At 42.2% G+C, this 19490-nt stretch overlaps 1 protein-coding gene across 3 annotated transcripts in view; it reads left to right on the top strand.

Moving 5' to 3' along the window:
* Window positions 1-19490, top strand: part of ARHGAP10 (Rho GTPase activating protein 10) — a 244328-nt gene that overhangs the window by 73079 nt on the left and 151759 nt on the right. For 2 of the 3 annotated variants that reach the window (XM_074338459.2, XM_019730730.3), the window contains exon 4: window positions 18439-18510. The exons of the other annotated variant lie outside the window; for it this stretch is intronic. In XM_074338459.2, the coding sequence (XP_074194560.1) occupies window positions 18439-18510 (72 nt within the window). The remainder of the gene's footprint in view (window positions 1-18438; window positions 18511-19490) is intronic. 3 annotated transcript variants of the gene reach the window in all.

The following is a 19490-nucleotide window of genomic DNA, read 5'->3' as shown; positions in this document are numbered from 1 at the left end:
TTACTGATTTAGTCTTCAGCTATGATGGGGGCATTGTAGCATCTCTATCTTACATAGGCCAAGGATGACAGGGCTGGGTTTTCAGTGCAGGGTAGAGGTGAGAATAGGATGTTATCTGTATAAGGCCATGAACCTCAGAGAGGAATGGGACAGTGTATTACAACCCTTTGTGGGAACAGCAATACCTGCTCCATAGCAGGAAACTACCCAAGGCCACAGAGCAGTGGGGGGCAGCTATGACCAACTATAGAATTAACAGAACACCTAGTACTTTTTTATTTAAAAACAAACACTTTTTAGTTTGGAAAATTTTAAGCATGTACAGAAGTAGACAGAAAAATATAATTAAACTGCATGTCCTCAACACCCAGCTTCAAAAACCATTGCCACACAGCCAGTCTTGTTTATCGTATACCCCGTCCACACTTCCCCCATTTTTTGAAAGCCCAGTAAATCTCTTAGCTTTTAGCTCTAGAAGATAACTCTCTTTTTGAACCCCCGAATCCTTGTCACACCTAAAAACAAACAAACAACACTTCCTTAATATTGCAAAGAATTAGGTCAGATTTTAGTTTTTCTGATATTTGCATTTTGTCATCCCTTCCTCCCCTCCACACAATAACAGTTGGTTTATTTGAACCTGGATCCAAACGCAATTCATTTGACTGATCTGTTTCTAAGTCTCTTTTAAGCCATAGGTTTTTCTTCCCGTGACAAGAATTCCTGATACTTTTCTATTAGTTTTTAAAGATGTTTAAGACACTATTTTCTATCAGTGAGTTAGAATAATGAAGTTAATAAAAGTTGAAAAGTTTGGCATTTAACCCATATTGATGTTATTTGGTGATAGTGATTCTCCCCCTCCTCCCCACCCGTCCCTTTTTTAACCATGTAAATTGTATGGGATCATTATGGCTAACTTTGTTTCTTTAAGTAGCTTTGAACACTTACTAACAACAATAACAAAAAAATATTTGATGCTTGACTAGACACCAGCCTTAAGCTTCTGAATAAGAAAAATCCCTCCCTCAAGAAGTGTCCACTGTGATTCTGGAGAATAACTGGTAGAAAGGGAATTAAAGTACATTATACTAAGTGTGATAATAAGGGGTAGAGTGTGGGCTGCATGGAGTGGGGAGCAGCTAAGCCTGTGCTTCTCAGCAGCGATTTTCAAGAGGTGATACTGAGGCTGGAGGGCAGGGGGCAGAAATAGGGAGCAGTGCCTTTGCACAGTTTAATAAGCTCATAGCTCCTGGACAGTGTAACAGGGAGGTAAGGAAGGTCGCTAAGCAGTTGGATGCCAGCGCATTTAGACAGCTTTTAAAAACACTTGTTTTACTTCAAATTATTACCAACCAGCAGCACGTTAAAAGCCACATATTAAAAAAAAAAAGGGGGGGGGGATGCAAAACGACAGCTGTAAAACAGAGGTAGGAACATTCTAAACTTGATTCCCAGAATTCCACAAAATCTTAGTGGTCACAGTCTTTAAAAGCAATTAGTATTTTCTGAAGTTCTAAATTAAATGACGGTGCCACAGAAAAATTGGGCATTCATGATTAAGACTGTGCCATCAACTTGTTAAAACATTATTATATAATCTGAGACTTAGAAGGCAAAGACCAATGCCAAATATTTTTTAAAAGCTTTCCATTTCCTAAATAAATGTTAAAAAAGGATTTGGGGCTTTAAGGGTAAGGACATCTGGAAGTCAGTAATCCAGGGAACAAAGTCTTCCTTGTTGGTTTTGAGCTACTAGGTATACACATATTCGCATGCCTAATCTGTGTACCTAAACAGGGGGTGCATATAAATAGATCGATCAATAGATAGATAGATAGATAGATAGATAGATAGATAGATATACACACATACATATATAAGTGTCCATCCATCCATCCATCCATCCATCCATCCATCCATCCATCCATCCATCCATCCATCCCAGCAAATCCTGTTGAGTGCCTACTCCATGTCAAGCACTGTGCTAAATGCTAGGAAGTCAAAGGCATAATTCCTGCTCCATAGTTAGCTTCCCATTGGGGCCAATTGCCCAAAGCACATAATTCCAGTCTGCTGTGGGGTAACAGAGAGGCAGCAGGGGTGGTGGTCAGGGAAGGCATTTTGGAGAAACCATTCCTGAGCTGAGCGGTCAGGTGAGTCAGAGTTAGCCAGGTAAGGAAAGATGGAAGTGAAGCACTGGTTTTCTCCTTGAGGAAAATGAACTGATTTGGGGAAAGAGGGAGGGATATATTTGCCTGTCTCCTGACTCATGTCCAGCTCTGTTGCTCTTAAAATGAATTGTTGGGAAGGGAAGTGGAAAGAAGGCCAGTCTAGCAAACCAGAGTGATCTCCCTCCGCCCCCCCAACCCCCTGTGTGTAGAAGTCCAATTTCAATGAATAGGTGTGCCTTGTCCTTTAAAAGGCCGATATTGTCTTCTTCAGGACAGTTTTCAAGTGAGTAGTTTTTGCTGGTAAGATTGCCAGCCTTGATGTGAAAGGTGAGCCTGGTGCAGTGAGTGGCCAGAATTGCTCTGCTTGCTTTGCTGCCTGTTGTCTGAGGAGAGTACTGTGTGGTGTTGTCGCTGTCAGCATTCCGGAGATGTTCCCTCTGGCATGGCAGGACAGGGCGTACTTGTGAGGTGGGCGGCTGGCCAGGAATTTAAGGACTTTTCAAAGAGTGCTGTGGTGTTTATGATGTTCTTTCAAAAGCACTTCATACTGTGTTTACTTCTCCCCATGTATCCTTTTTACCATATCAGTGAGTTTTGTCCTTTCTCCTAAACATCACTGCTCAGTTTCTGAGAGTTATGGCAAATCAAGGCAGCTGTGTGAGGCCCAGAGGGTGAGGAAAGCTTCGGGGGAAGACGGGATGTCAAGAGACAGGAGGTTGAGACTGCCAGATGGTGCACTAAAGGCGCCCCCCTCTCGTCCAGAGGGGCTGGGGCCCACTGGGGTGGCAAGCAGATCCAAGGATGCATCTTCTTCAGCAACTGCATCCCTGTCCCCACTTGGACAAGATGACTCTGTGTGCACACAGACACAGAATTTTGAGCCCTCCTTTTCCTTCTCCTCCCCTGCCCCCCAGCACCATCACCACCACCACCACCACCACTACCAAATATTTCGCTCTTGTGAAAACACGGGGCCAGAGGATGCTTGCTGGGTGATGTGCCCTTTGCTTATGTCCTGATAAAGAAGGCCCTAGACTTCTGAGTACTGAGGGCTTCGTTACAGGTTGAGATGCTTCCTGGCAAGACTCGATGAGTGTTTCCTCAACCCTTGTCTTATTTGCTTCACTCCTTTCTCATCGTTTCTTCATGGGCTTAGATATCTCACAGATTGTGTTGTTAATGATTTCTATATCTTTTAGGGTTTTTGATGCTGATTTTTGTTCCAAGTTTTCTATGATTTTTTTTTTAACTTTCAAAAGTGTTTCATGGTATTATTAAAATAATATATGTTGGTTAAAATGAACTGAATCTCTTCTACCTTTGGGTAGAAATTTTCATGACAATCTTTCCTTAGTACCTCTTAGAGCAGCGGTCCTCAAAGCTTCGTCCCTGGCCCAACAGCATCGTATCATCTGAGAACCTGCTAGAAATGCAAACTCTTGGGCCCCACCCCAGACCTACTGAGTCAGAAAGCCCTCCATGTTGTTGTGAGGCAGGCTCAAATCAGAACTCCTGGCCTAAGGTGCCAGTACAATCTCGGCTGGCATTTGCAGCCTTGGAGCTAGAGCTGTCTGAAGGTTGGGCTCTATAAATTGCTTTTTGATGTCTACCATGAGGTTAAAGTAATCTTTAAAACCCTAAGCCTTTACCTGCCATTTCCAAAGGATTTTGGACTATATACGTAGCTCGTTTATTTTGATGGAGTAGGTTTCCGCTGTTAGGAATTTTACTATTACTTAGTGTTTAGCACGGCTTGTGAGTTCCTGTCATGTGATAAGCACCTAGGGCATTCCATACCATTGGAAACACTGTGCCTTTAGTTTCATCTTACTATAATTATAATATTTTATATGGTATATCAAGCCTATTTTAGTCACTTCTTTTACAGATAAAGGGACACATTTTTGTGCGGACTTCTGTTAGCAGGCATATTCAGATGTGGAAAAAAATCCTTCTTGAATTTATTTATGAAAACACTTCTCAGTTTAGTTTAAAAATTGTGTGACCTAACTTTATGAAGAATTTTCCTCCTTGGAACTGACCTTTACTATTTGACAACATTTTGTTTCCCCATATAAATCCTGTTTTTGTTGTTGTTTTTTTCCCTTGTAAACCCATTATAATTCAATCAGATATGGATGACATTGTGAATCCTGTTTTAGAGTGTGTGTGTGCATACCTTTTGAGAATTGGACTCTGACTGACCCGGAATCCTATAGAGGTTACAGTCAGGACTAATTCCTATCAGAATTCTGAGGTGAGGGAGAAGGTCTTAGGCAAGAGGCCTGCGCTCTTTTCCTGGACCCCCGTTGGGTGAGGTCACGCCTCATGACTATGTTCTCTCTACTGGTGATTCATCGTCATTTGTAGCCTCACAGCCTTGTTCTCCTCAGAGTCTGCTTCCCTATTGAAACTCATGTTTCCTATATTTAATATCTTTGGGCTTTGTTCTCTGCTTCTGAGGAATCAGCTAGCTCTTCTGAGAAACCAGTAAATACTGACGTGAAAGAGCAAAGAATGGACACAGACTCTTCTTCCCCTGCACCCCACATAACAAGGAACAACAGAATGGGACCCGCCTGCTCATTTAATTGTCTAACCTAGAGAAGTGGTTCTATTAGTGGGAGTTAATTCACCAGAATCTATAGTTTCCTGAGAAAAATATTTTGGGTTGAGCCAGGGCACCTCAAATCATTCTACAGATCCCGTCATGAAGTACTCAGTGGTATGGCCTTGGCTTCTAAAACAAACTGCTGAGAGAGAATTTAGGATAACTTGATTTGAAAAAAAAGGGGGTTACTGGAACTGAGTGAGGGGGAATGATTTGATCTATATCACAAAATAAGTTGGTGACAGAGATTAAAATCGAACCTTTCTCTTATCTTCTGATATCCCAAAGACATTATTTCTTGCCTTTAGCTCCTTGTAAGATATAATAAATACCCTTCCCTCCACTTTTGAAGATGGGGGAAATGGATATGTATAGCTGCTGCTCCCTGGTCAGCAGTCATGAGGAAACATGAATTTGGTAGAATTTCCTGGCCTGTTTAGACAACTGTAGTCTCTCAATGTTTCAATCAGCAAACCACTTAAGGACCAGTTAAGCAAGAAATGTGAGTCCTGGTGGTTGTTTGAAAACCTGCCAGTGAGATTTTCTGGTTAGGTCAAGGAAGTGCTAGTATCAGTACCTAAAGAGTGGGTGCCATCATTTTGGAAGAAAATCCTGCATACTGTAGTGGAGCACTCCCTGAAGAAATAGTGCATCTCCAATATCCTTGACGACACAGAGGAAAACGTATGTGGGCGAAACCAGATGTTAATGACTGAGGTGAAAAGTGTCTCAGAGGAGTTGGACGCTGAAGAACTTTTAGAAACATCCTAACTTGTTGCTTATTTTTATATGCACCAGAGGGATACATGATAAAAATATATTTAACTCTCAAAGAGCTTTTTCAATACATATAAATGGTCTAAGTGTTACGATATTAAATCAAGATTTCATTAGCATTATTTTTTCTTTCTAGTATATAAGATAATGGAGTGCCTTACTATTAGTGGTGTGTTAGATGTAATGAAATACAGTCCTAAAACGGTGGTGGGGATTATTTGAGGTCCAGAGGAAACCAGTGGCCATGGTAGTGTAGCGGGAAGAATATGGATGCTGGAAGCTGTGGCAGCCATGAAGCAGCATTCAGAGCTCCAACTGCAGGGAGTGTAGTTGCCCCTCAGGCCCAGCTGCTCCATGGTTCCATCACTGCGTTAGTGCGAAGGCCCCTCTTCCCATGTCAGTCCCTGCCAGTCAGTGAGCACAGCAGGGGTACTAACCACTGGCTTACTCCTTGGGACTCTGGAGTCTCCGGACAGGCTGCCTGTGCCAGGAGTCCCTGAAGCGCTGCCACACTTTCCCTAGACCTGCACTGCAGTCTGACACGGGTCCACCCAACCTTCCTTCTGTGTCTCCTTCCCCTGGTCTCAGACCTGCGTCACTATCGGACAGCTCTGCCAGCCTCCTCCGGCTCCCTCCCCATTTTCTCTCACAGACATTTCCCCTAATACATTTCTGGTATTTCTAATCCCATCTTGGTGTCTGCTTCTTAGAGGACCTGGACTAACACAAAAACAGGCTGTTTGAGTCAGACAGAGATAATAGTTACAGGAGACTGAACATAGGTATTTATGGTTACTATTATCATGAAATGTTGCATTTCTGAGAAACTCTGTATAATATCTAAATTTATAAGAGAATCCTTTTTCAGTCATTAAGGAAATATTTTTGAATGCCTGTCAGAAGCCAGGCAGTGTTCTAGCACCTGAGGATATTAGGCCCTTGTCCAGGATGAGATGCTCAGCTGCTGGCTAAGTAGTGGAGAATAAATTAGCAAGAGCTGTGTCACCCCATGCCCTTCCCTTTCCGCTCAGATAGCCCTGGCACCACAGGCCTGGTGAGCTCATCTTAGTGGTCAAAGTGTAAGTGCTCCTTTCTGAACAGTTCTTTCTCTCTCTTCTCTCTCTCTCTCATCCTCCCTCTTCCTCTCCCCCTCCCTCTCCCCTATTTTCTTCTTCTGTTTTTAAATTTTTTTTATTGGGGGATATTGGGGAACAGTGTGTTTCTCCAGGGCCCATCAGCTCCAAGTCATTGTCCTTCAGTCTAGTTGTGGAGGGCGCAGCTCAGCTCCAAGTCCGGTTGCCATTTTCAATCTAGTTGCAGGGGGCGCAGCCCACCATCCCATGTGGGAATTGAACCCACAACCTTGTTGTTAAGAGCTCGCACTCTAACCAACTGAGCCATCTGGCCACCCCTCCCCTATTTTTCTTGATTCCACAGTTTCATTACTTTATTATTCATGAGGTTCCGTTTCTGGCTATGCCATTGAATTATACCATTCACTGCAGAAATTAAAATGTTATTTAAAGCTAAAGAACAAAATTACAGATTCTCTCATGATACTTGCACAGCTTCTCTGACAGGCATATCTTTCACTCCTATGGGGTTTTATTCCTTCTCATAATGTTCTGCCCAAGTATTTATTTTGTTTTAAAAATAGAAGCTAGTTCCTTATCATCTCTCATGCACAGATGGAAAGAAAATCAAGGTTGAATCTCTGCACATCCTTAACTCATTCCTAGTATGTCCAATAGCTTTTGTGTGAAGATTTTCCATTTTTCCTAAGCATAATAAAAAATAATCTATATTGGTGAAATCTATTGGGTGTAAATAATCAGAGTATAACTGCTACTTTCTTTTTTCAATTAGCATTCTTTAAAACTGATGCAAGCTTTTTTTTCTTTCCCCTTCAAACAAACACTAAAATATTTTTTTCAGAGGAGATAGACATGAAGGGAATCTCGAATTTTTGTGATACATGACCTAACTTTATTTATTTGTTTTTTGAGAGCCCAATCATAGCCAATTATTCAGGAAATTAAGTCAGAGTGCAGAAGTTGTCAGAACTGCAGCTCAGAGCCTCTTGTTTTCTTAGGTTTTAAGCTCTGTAGAGTTTAGGATTGAAAGTTGATAAAAACTCTTATTGGGGACTTTATTCTTGGACTGTCGGAATGAAAGCAGAAGTGTGGTAACTGAGCTAGTGAGTTTGGCGTGTGTATTTTACAAATTATGGTTCTTAGGCTCTTACATGAGACTGCCATGTATTGAAATCAGACATTCAAGGAGCCATTTCCGATTACTTGGCTCTTAATTTTCAGTTTTAAACTCTAGAATTAATTTGCAGCACCTCTGCACCTATGTCCAGTTATTGCTTTGTGTATGGCTTCCTCCTAGTTCTTAGCTAGTGTGTTTGAGTTAATACCACTATACAATTTAATTTCATTTTTACATTATTTTTTTCACCTGGATAATTAGATTTGTTTGGAAATCAAAATTGCTTTTACTATGATATCCCCTTCCTCGTTTTACCTGCAGTTAAAAAGCAAGTATTTTTCCATCTTTACCGTTGAGAATATTCAGGTAACAATAGAGAATTGTTTTTTCTATGGTCTAAGAATAAAACTAGTTAGGACTGAGCCCAAATGAGAAAATATTGGCCTCCTATTTGTCACTGAGGCAGGGGACTCTTAGCAGAACAAATTGTGAAACCTTTTCATTTTTTGTCAGTATCAGAGTCTTTGACTCTCTGTTCTTATTCTTTCAGTCACTAAAATAAAGTGGGAGAACTTTGTTACCCGTTTTAATTTTCTTATTAAAATCTGAGCCCTGATTGACAGGGGAACGCATAGCACAGTGAAAGGCTGTCTGGATGGAGAAAAGGGGTAGCAAAAGATGAGTGTGGATGGACAGTAATCTAATTAAAAACGAGTTGGTTTAGTCAGGAGAACACTCTTGCATAGGAATATTGATAAGGAGGGTACTGAAAGCATTTTGACAAGATTGTTTAAGGTTCTGAAGATGTTACAATATTAGCCTATAAATTAGTCTGCATTCTCAGTTGCAAGGTCTAGCTGTTCGGAACAGAAAGAGAATTTATTAAAGATTGGGTCGATTGCAGTATCTTTATAAGGTTTTGGGAACCAAGAATGATGCCCAGGGTCATGCCACAGAGCTGGGCAAAGAGAAGACAATCACCACTTTGCCACTGGTATAAACAGCACAGCCTGTACCAGCAACACCAGAGTCCCTCGTGGCTATTGGTACAACTGCTGCCTCTGGAACCTAGAGTAGTGGCTGCCAGCCACTAGAATCTCTGATCCCTGATTTTTTGATGCGCCAGCTTCCAAATCAAAGTCTTGGGTGGGACCATCTGATTAATGGAACTCTGGCCAGGATCCAGTATCTTACTGCAAGGTGTCTGGGAAAGCAAGTGTCTTGTCATTTTCAGCTTTTGTAATGGAAGGTGTGTTCTGCCTCATGAGGTAGGAGAATTCCTCAAACATAGGAAGGGGTTTCAAGTGCTGGGTAGCCCAAAAGGAAAGCTAACCACTACCTGTAACGTTGATGCCTGATTATAAAGCAATACCATTTCCCCATGAGATTAAACAAAATTTGTGGGTGGCTTCAGTGTACATACTTTTAGGTATGAATATGTATCTACGTATGTCTGTTAGATAATCACATGTCTACTTTCATTACTTTGATTAAATATGTGTCTGTATTTTAAATTTAAATCACTAGCGTGTAACTTAGGACTATTTTGCCCACTTATTTCATAAAAGTTATTCCAACTCTTGATACCTTAGACATTAGTATGCGTATCACAGACACATTCTGAATTTTTCAGCACAGCTTTGCCCAGTACCTCCTGGCCACATCTGCCTGAGTTCTTTGAGATAGAGCAGCACCTTCTAAAACCTCTTTCTGATACTTTCATTGGAAATTTTATCTCAAGCCACAAGTACCCATTTGCAGCTAGCTCATTTAGACAGTCTCTTTTAAAACTTTGTCCCTGAGATGTATTTTCATGATTTTCTTACTGTAACCACTTGTTCCTTTCAAAGTGAACTTTATGAAAACACTGCCCATCAGTAATTTTGATGTCATCTCCAGAATGACAACTAAATCTCTAGTGTTTCTTAAATTTCCCTTGTTTTTCTAACCCAGACCTATCTGTGATCTCTGAGAATCTGAAACTAGATGTGATTGGGGCCATTTTAGGCTAAGATTCAAACAGTTCTTTATGGATCAAACAATGGAAAATATACTCCTTAAGGAAACTCTGTAAACATTTTTTGTGTAGGGCAAGTCCCGTTTATTCTGAGGGACAATTTTGGGGAAGCTATTTCTTATGTTTGGAGATGTGTTGCGATGATTTTTCCTTCGTACCCCTTTTCAAGTTTCTATTTCAAGGAAAATAAAGAATATAATATGTCTTTGCTGAATGGTTTCTTTGCTGCTATTCTTGACCTTGAGATTGGAAAGTAGAGTTTTCCCTTTAGTCCAATGAAATGGGAAGTATTTGGAAGGTTATGGGAGAAAATAGTGGAAATTCTCTTTTGCTCTCAAATAATGCATCCCTCTGGTGTCATGAAGACTTGGAATCCAGGCTTAAAATAATGAGGGCCATGGGGAACAGACATAATTTCTTCTGTTTTATTAGTCTCAGACCTTGTTAGTACTGAGTGATTAGAAAGGTATGAATAACCGACTTATTCATAGTTTTACCTACACTGAGACTTTAAAATATTGTTATTAAAGCTATTGTAGGATGTAGTTTTCTCTTGTTGCCTTTTTACTGAATATGGGTTTCTAGCCTTAAGCCCCATTCTCTTTAGAATTTACATCAGAACTTAGCCTTCCATCTCAATTGTAGAGAGAATTTAAAGTAGTGACAGTGTTTCTTCCACACACAGTGTTTCTTGCACAGTGGAGTCTGATTCTCTGCTGATGAGCCATATTGTCAATAGATTTCTCAACTGCAGCTTGAACTGTAGATGTAGGTAAAGATACCACCCTACCTTTCCTCTCCTTTTTAGACATTTAAGTTCTTACGTCCACATGTCTAACGAAAAGGGATTTCAGAGTGGGAAAATTTTTAATCCCCCAAAATGTTACATAATAATATTGTTCTTTTACTCTGAGTTGTGAAGTTTTAATGGATTCTGTGGTCTGTCATATTATATAAGGAAGCGCTGAAATGTAGTTTGTGCATCTGCTTCTCCCAACCCTTGTAGAATCCTGGAAATGGATAGGACCTCAGAGGTCTTGAGGGCCAACTTGCTCTAAGTGCAGCAATCTGTGACAGTGTCCCTGGACTTGAGTCAGCGAGCTTCTAGTTATTTATGTGGAATGAGCTACTTTTACTACTTTGCCTGGTCCATTATGGTTCTTACTGAGTTCCTCTTGACAGCAAATACAAATCTGGTCTGTAGCTTCTCTCCATTAAATCTAGTCCTCTTTAAACAAATAAAAATGGTTTTTTTCTTCTCTTGTACAGTACCCATTTAAATATTTAAAGGCAGCGTTCATATTCACTCTAAATATTCTCTTTCTTCCCAATCCCATTAAATACCACTGGTTTTCTTACCTATTTTTCCTACATCTTTTCAGCATCCTGATCACATTCCTGCTTGGCCCCAGTTAGAAACTGTCTCTCTTAAAATGTAGTTACTGTACTATCGAGAAAGGCTCTGAACTTACAGGACAAAATTGAATGTTGACCTTGTTTGGATTTGAATATACCTATGCATATATGTGTTCATTATCTTCTTGGGCAATTTACAGCTGCTTTGGCACATGCTGATGTTCCAGTTAACTCAAAATTTTAGGGGCTAAAGCCTCTGTTAAGGCCCACTATTAAGTTCACATAAACTGTTGTTAAGATAACTTTTACACTTGAGCCTTTCAGCATTGAAACTCAGTAGATTACTTGTCCCAGGCAAATTCTATGGCACCACTTTTGAATCCCTCATTTCAGCTTGAGGGCTAATTGAACTGTGATTCTCTCATCCAATATTTCAACCTTCCCTCCCAAATTTTGCCCCCTGCAAATATGGTAAATGTATACTAAAAAATATACAATCGAATAAGAGTAACTAGACCATCTTATGCCATGATACTCAAGATGATTCTCCCAGGTAGGGTTCCATCAACTGTGGCCCATGGACCTAACACATTCCCCCTCCCGTTTTTATAAATGACATTTTGTTGGAACACAGCTACACTCATTCATTTATCTACTGTGTATGACTGCTTTTGTGCTACAGAGGCAGAGTGGAGTAGTTACAGCTGAGGCCATATGGTGACAAAGCCTAAATTAGTTACCAGCTGGCCTTTTTATATATATAGAAAAAGTGGGCTGACCCTTACTCTAAGGTTAGAGCAACTGATTAATTAACATGCTTTATGTTCATGTAGATGCAGTCTATTTCTAAGCAAGACTATCCAATACCCTCTCCATGGCTCATTAGCAGAGGCCTTTCATGGTTTCTTTTCTGTGGGTGGCTTAAGTATTTTATGAGAAAAAAAATATGGTTATATATTCTTACATGAGTATTTATAAAAATGACATCCTGTATTTGCTCTGTCTCTCTCTGTCTCTCTAAATTATCTGATTGCTTTCTAATGTGTAAATTTTGAAAGCTTTTCTCAATGATTCAGTTGTCTCTTTCAAATTGGGAAACTGTCATCACCAGAAATTGCCTTTAGAGTTTTAGGGGGTAGTCTGGGGAAGAAGAATCATGTCTTGGCATTAGAAAACTTCAGTAACACTTACTACTACAAATATTATATAATAGTTCTGTGAGATTATAAAAGGAAGTGAGAGATTCCATGGAGTCTACGCTCTATTTTGAGAAAAAGAAGAAAACAATCCTTGTTGCTCCTCTGACATTGCCTTACCAGAGCATTTAGTAACTGCTTCATTAGCTCGTTGAATAGAATGCTTAAAGTTCAGTTCAGAAGTTACATAATCTGCTTTCTTAAAGAAAAATGATAATGAATTCTAAGTTTAAAAATTTTTTATTAAATTTTTGTTGTTGTTAAAGAACGGGATATAGTGGTATCAAGAACTACTTCTTGTTTTGGAAGTTTGCTTATTGATCTGCAAACAGTAAGACAGACAGAAACCCCTCATAGTCTTTTCCTGTACTTGGAAGCGTTAGCCCTTGGAAGTCAGACATTGCATCAGATTCATTCTCCAAGTGTAAAGACCTGGAAAGTGGTTTTCTGTAGTCTTTGAGGCCTGGTCCTTTTGTGAAGGACAGAGTGTGGAGTTTTAGGGTTTACATTTTAAAAAGCCCTTCATATTTTCATGTGATGGATGCCTACATCTGACATTCACTGAGCGTTTCCTAGGTGCCATTCTGATGACTGATGGCACTCATCTGGCCTCTTCAGCTTCCTCTCCTGGTTCTGACTTCTTCAGCTACTTTAGTGACACTGAATTGCTTGTAGTTAATTCCCTGCCCTGAGATTGCTGTTTTCCCCCTCTTCTTCTTTTGCTCTTACTCTTTGCCTGGAAGACTCCTTGGCCCTGTTTCAGGCTCAGCTCTGCCTTGTCTCTCAGCCAGGCAACTTCCTCCTCTGTGTGACCCTCCAGTCCTGTGCAAACCACATTGTATTATGCTGATGTGTGTACATCTCTTGGAAATACTCTCACCCAGGATGAACCTGACCACCCATTTTCTCCCTGCGTTGCTAAAGAAAACTCTCCCAATGAGGGAGATTAATATCTTCATACATTTCCACTCACCTGTGTTCATGAGCCTGCAGCCCTGCCCAGGAAGGTTTGTGTTGCTGTAGCAGGTGGTCTGCCCACTGTTGGTAACGATTCCTCCATTCTCTTCTCTTTTCAGAATTTTTCCCATGCCCAAACTCTAAGTGACCTTGCCTTGTACTTCATGGACAAAATAATAATCTGATAGCAACCCTCTCAGCTTCTCTGCGTGAAATCTGCAAAACCATTTATACTGGAGTGGGTTTACTCCTTACTTCCTGCTATAGAAAGGGAAGGATGTCTACTCCTGTGACAGGCCAACACCCATGCATGGTCAGCATCCCATCTCCTGCCACGCTACAGACTTTGAACCATCTTTCTGGATTCTTCACTTGGCCATTTAGATGCGCTCGTGGCTCTTAAATACTGATCTTCCATATTAAAACAAACAAAGAAACATGCCTTCACTTTACCTTGTGTTCCTTTTTAGCAGCTATCGCTTTGTTCTGTCCTTCATGGCCATCCTTCTGAAGAAGGGTTGTGCCCACAAATGTCTCACTTTCAGTCAGTAACCAACTCCATTTTGACTCTTCCTCCCACCTTTTCACAGATGTTGCTCATTCCTTCTTTAATTTCTCCTCAGCTCACACAGTTAAACCCTTTTCTCCTTTCATCCAATCCCCTGCGTAGCTTCTTCCCAAGTCTGTACTCCTGTCCTCTCCTAATCTTCCTCGTCCCGATCCAAGGGCTAGGACCTTGTTGTTCTGTCCTCCAACGTGTCCTACCTATGTTCTTCAAGACTTCAAGTAAACACCACGCACCTGCAGATGACTACCGACTTTCTATCTCTGATCTAGACTTCTTTTCTAGGCTGAGGACCTGTGTCTCTGTCAACTTGTTTTACTAATAATTTGGGAATCTCCAAGCATCTTAAATTTAAAATAATCCCTTACTTAGTGCTTGCTGCCAGCTGCTTTTCCTCAAAAATTTCCAATTTCGTTAAGTAGTAATCTTTGTCCTTCATCTGCTGATGCCAGAAACCTGGGCGTGATCCTAGAACCGCCCACCTTTTCCACACTCAGTCCATCATCAGTTACTTTGATTCTCCCTGCAAATATATCTCAAATTTGTCTGCTTCTGTTTATGTTGTCACTACCTTACTCCAAGCCATGATCCTCTCTTGCTTGTATTGTTTTAGAAACCTCCTAACATGTCTTTCTCCTTTCACTTTTCCTCGCCCCTAATCTCTTTTTCTCAGAGAAGCCAGAGAGTAATCTTTAAAATATTTAAATAGCGTTGTGTTAATTTCCCCGCTCAAAAACCGTGTGGGGACAGAGCCCCAGAAAGCAGTTTCCAGGCTCTCGGCCTCACATAGAAAGGTGTTGGCTCAGGTAGTAAATGGCCATCAACTGTGATTGCATGGCCATCAGCTGTGGCTAGTTGGCCATCAGCTGTAACCAGTGAGCCATTGGCCACTAATATAACTGCTGTGGCTACGCTAGCAGAAAATGGGGGTTAGCAAGAAGATGGTGGCTGAGCCTGCAAGCAGCGCAATGAGGGTTGAGAATTGTGTGGCTCCTGTTTCATTTCTCCAACCCAGCCGCCAGCGAGAATATAGTGGTATGACTCCCCTACCTATGGCTCCGTGGGTGTTCCTTTTTGGCCTAGCCATATCCTGCGTTCTTGTGTGGGGAGCGGGAGCAGAGACCCGGCCGGACGCCCCCCACGACACATGGCGCAGCGAGCAGGGTACGGTGCCGGCCAAAGCTCTCCGAAGGGCAGCGGAGCAGTTTGTGCCTATGAACATTCAGTCTCAGGAAGACCAGGAGGAGCAGCTACCGGAGAGCTGGACCCCCGTGGAGGGGTGGGAAGACATGGACGGTTCCCCAACCAGCAAAGGCCAGAGAAAGCAAAGGTTGTTGCGGCCCTGTGGGCTGGGAAGTGCTTGCTGAGGTAGCCTGGATGCAGGACTTGTAGTCCCAGGAGGAAACGCTTGCTGAGTTCTCCTTGGGAGATGAGGGTGAGGTCAAGGTCGTCCCTCACCCCCATGACAGCCCTGGCGAATGACTGTGGACTATGGGGAATGGTCTTCTATCCCTAATTTAATGGACCCCTTGACTGTTTGCATGAGAACTTACCAATATGTAGTGGCACTGGCAGATGTTTGCTTTTGTGTCTTGACTGGCCAGCATCGAGAATATGTAAGCACCTTGACTGTGAGTCGCTGTTGTTCCAGCAGGGTACCCTGAGAGGCCCAGAGAGAGTGGCAGTGCCCTGAGAGCCCTGGCTGAGTCCAGGAAGTCTGGCTGAGCCCAGAGAGAGTGGCAGTGCCCCGAGAAATCCTGGCTGTGCCCAAAAAGACTGGTGGTGCCCTGAGTAACCGTGGCTGTGCCCTGAGAGCCCTGGCTATGTCCAGGATATTGCATTCACCTCCAGGCTTCTCGCACAGGGCCCTTCGCGGAAGACGCTTGTCACGTAGATTGTGAGGCGAGAGCCTGTAGGGGTTGAGTGTGGGGACAGAGCCCCTAAGAGCAGTTTCCAGGCTCTCGGCCTCACATAGAAACCTGCTGGCTCAGTAGTAAATGGCCATCAACTGTGATTAGATGGCTATCAGCTGTGGCTAGTTGGCTTTCAGCTGTAACCAGTGAGCCATTGGCCGCTAATATAACTGCTGTGGCTATGCTAGCAGAAAATGGGGGCTAGCAAGAAGATGGTGGCTGAGCCTGCAAGCTGCACAATGAGGGTTGAGAATTGTGTGGCTCCTGTTTCCTGTTTCTCCAACCTTCCCGCCAGCAAGAATATAGTGGTATGACTCCCCATACCTATGGCTCCGTGGGTGTTCCTTTTTGGCCTCACCATATCCTACGTTCTTATGCGGGGAGCGGGAGCAGAGACCCTGCAGGCCTCCCTGCATGACACCCCACCCGTTAGTGGCTTTCTATCATACCCAAAATAGAATCCCTTTCCCTGGGCCCATAGGGCTCTGTGTGTTCTATTTCCCTGCCTTCATTCATCTCTTTCCAGTTGCTGCCTTGTTCTTTATGTCCTAGCCATACTGGCCATTTGCTCTTTCCTATAATACTCTTAGTTTCTCACCTAATCCTTTGCCTCTGCTGGTTTCAGGCTGGAAACAATTTCACTTGCTCGTTGCACCACAAATTCCTTCTCGTCTTTCACATCTTAGCTTAAATGTCATTTCTTTGAGGAAGCTCTCCATAAACCCATTTTTCTTTACATCTCCTCTAATAAATTTCTTACCATAGCCCTACTCTTCTCCATTCTAAGGAATTATTGGAATTTGCAGTTACACATCTACTTATGTGTTCATGTACCCATTTTATGTCTCGCCACTAGACGGTCAGTTCCACGAGGGCAGGGGCTGTACTTGTTCTGTTCGTAGTTGTAACTGCAATCCTGGCACTGCATGCTCAGCATATATTTGTTTCATGGAAAACTGTACTTTCCAGGTGGCTGCTGGGAATGGGGAAGGACGGTGTGGTACTTTTATTGCAGTGTTGTGTGCTAGTTAGCCTTGGGCTCACACCGACATGATTTTGAATCCCTGTTCCAGTTCTCCGTGAACTTGAGCAGTGATTAGCCCCTGTGAACCCAGCATGAAATGCCGCGCTGACTTCTTTCTTGAGCGGACCAGCCTCTGCAGAAGGTGTGTGATATGGAGGTTTATTCAGGCACAGACGGCTAGATCCGTATGTGGAAGCTTAGGGAAGGACGCTGGTGCTAACACACGTGTGCCTTAGAGTGATATGAGATGTATGTCAGTTGGATCCCTTTGAAAATGTATGGCAGTACCTCTCATGTCTCCTTTCCCGCATAGAATGTGGGACATTCCCTACTGTTTTGGGTAGTCGGGATTCCTGTGTTGTGTCACTGTCCCTGCTCTGTTCTTGAGTACAAAGGACTCTGGCTTGTCGTCGTAGGTCACACTGTGTACAGTGTAGAGAGAATAAAACTAACAGACCTTGAATAGGATCCCTTTCCTTGCCTAGTTCTTGTTCTTAATTCTTTCTTTTAGATCTCCATTGCCCCAGCTTTTTGACACCTAAGTAACAAATTGTCAGGATGGGAGTGAGTAGAACCCAGTTTCTGGCCTGGGAAAGAGAGTTCTGACTCTGGGCATTACCAGTTTTTTGAGGATTGCCTGTTTCACAGTGTGAGTGGTCTTTTTCGGAGATACCCTTAAATAATGAAACACGGCAAAGGAGCCTGTGGTTAAATCAAGTATCCTTTCCTATTCTAAGTCACTTATATTTTTCCTATAATTTTTAGCTTGGATTTGTGCGGGCCTTTTTTTTTGTAAAAAAAAAATGATGACACATTGTGGTACAGTCGCTTGAGGTTTCCTTTTCTATTCTGGATATTCCTGGTGTCCTGGAAAGAGAGCATAAGAAAACCGCCCCTCACCAGCCTATTGATGTCAAATGCATTCTCCTTAGGTAAACAGTTCCTTTTATTTTTAGTAGTGTTTGTTGTAGGTGCTGCCTGAAAAGGAAAAGCCCCAAACAAAGTCCGTGTAAGAATGAGTGTGGTTGAGGTTGCAGCCGGTGTGGCTCCTGTCATGCCAATCTCCCCCTGCTGTACTGTTGGCCAGCACGCCCGGTGCACACGGACTCGTGAGCTCCAGTGACTCTGCTTCGCTGATAGATCTTGATTCTTATGAGGAATTTTCAGTAATGAAAGGCAGACTGAGTGAATCTAAACTTGTAGCCACAAACCTAGCTCTTTACATAATGTAGTCTGATAATTTATAATGGAATGTAATTGACTTTTAAATTTCTGAGGCGGGGGAGGGGAAAAAAAAACCTCCAACAGAAGCGTTCTGTTCATGAATTTGACAGACCCCTTCACTGTTTACAGACAACCCTCTAGCTAGTTCCCCCTAGAAAGAGCTGTGCTGGGTTGGGTTGCACATTTCACTGGCACTTTGCCTCACCGCCTCTTCCCTGAAAATATTTATGGAGATCTTGTGTGTGAATAAATTTAGAAGTGATTTAATGGTTGCATTGGCAGGGTGGGATGAAGCCGTTAAATATGTTGTTGATTTTATTTCTGGGTGGGGTGGAAGACGGAAATGAAATACTACTTTTTTCCTTTTTGGAAACCTAATACGCTGTTCTTTTGTTATCACTCTTGTTCTCTAGGCATTAAGTGTTACTGAGACCCTGATTAAACCCTTGGAAAAATTCAGGAAAGAACAGCTGGGAGCTGTAAAGGTTTGTGTCTAATTTGAGCTTACTTGTAAACAGAAAACGTAGATGCCTCTGCTGCTTCAGTGTACCCCTTCATTGACATTTGGCAGCTTCGAAAGGGATGTTGGAATAAACCATCTGTTGTTTTATGTGTTAAATGTGCTTTTTCCCCTTGGGGGTGAGGATATGAAATTGAAAACGAAACAAAAACACCTGGACAGGACGATAAAACCTCTAGTAATCTTCTTGGGCTTCACCTTTCCATTTAGAGCTTTAAAAATAATCTTGAACCAAACAACACGTTTACTCTGAGGAGAAGCATCTTCTCTCCGTAGGGTGCGCAGTTATATTGCCGTGTATCTCACTTTTATGGAGGAGTGTACCATTGTAGTCGTGTTGAAGATGACAGGTGCTGCTATACCACGCAGCCATTGAAAATGGGACGAGGATATTAGGTTATGGGGCTGTAATCTCCTTCAATTTACCCAAAATTTATTGGGCTTCTATTATGTGCCAATATTGTTATAGGTGCTGGGGAATCCAAGATGAGCGAACCGCACACTCTGCCCTCAAGGGTGAGGGAGTGAGCCAGGATTTCTGGGGATAATGCAGTGATGTTGCCACAGGGAGCCTGGGATATATTTAGCAACTTCTAAAGTTTTCTTTAGAACTGAGCTTTGCAATTATCTCAGAAATAAATTCCACCAGCCTTTCCTGAATTTTGTGCATATACTTGAGGGAGAAAAAAGAACATTTGCGTGTTGCCCATTTTTGGCTTGGCCCAAGGAGAAGAGAATAACATCAATTTTAGATAGGGAAGAGTTTTTACATTTGTTTATTCCACCCACCACCTAAACCCCCCCCCCCCCAATGGCTTGGCAGGGGGTGAGGTTTTTAATGTATTTTTTTTTCTTCCTCAACACACTATTAAAATCCTTTTGTATAAATGAACATTGTGGCCTCAGTGTCTGTAGCTACACAGGTAGGCCATAGAGTACCAGGTT

Source organism: Rhinolophus sinicus, chromosome 15 (assembly GCF_057876585.1).
Source record: "Rhinolophus sinicus isolate RSI-liver-muscle chromosome 15, RSI-T2T, whole genome shotgun sequence".
NCBI lineage: Eukaryota > Metazoa > Chordata > Mammalia > Chiroptera > Rhinolophidae > Rhinolophus > Rhinolophus sinicus.
Note: the sequence above shows the minus strand (reverse complement) of the source record. Positions and strands in the feature narration are given on the sequence as shown.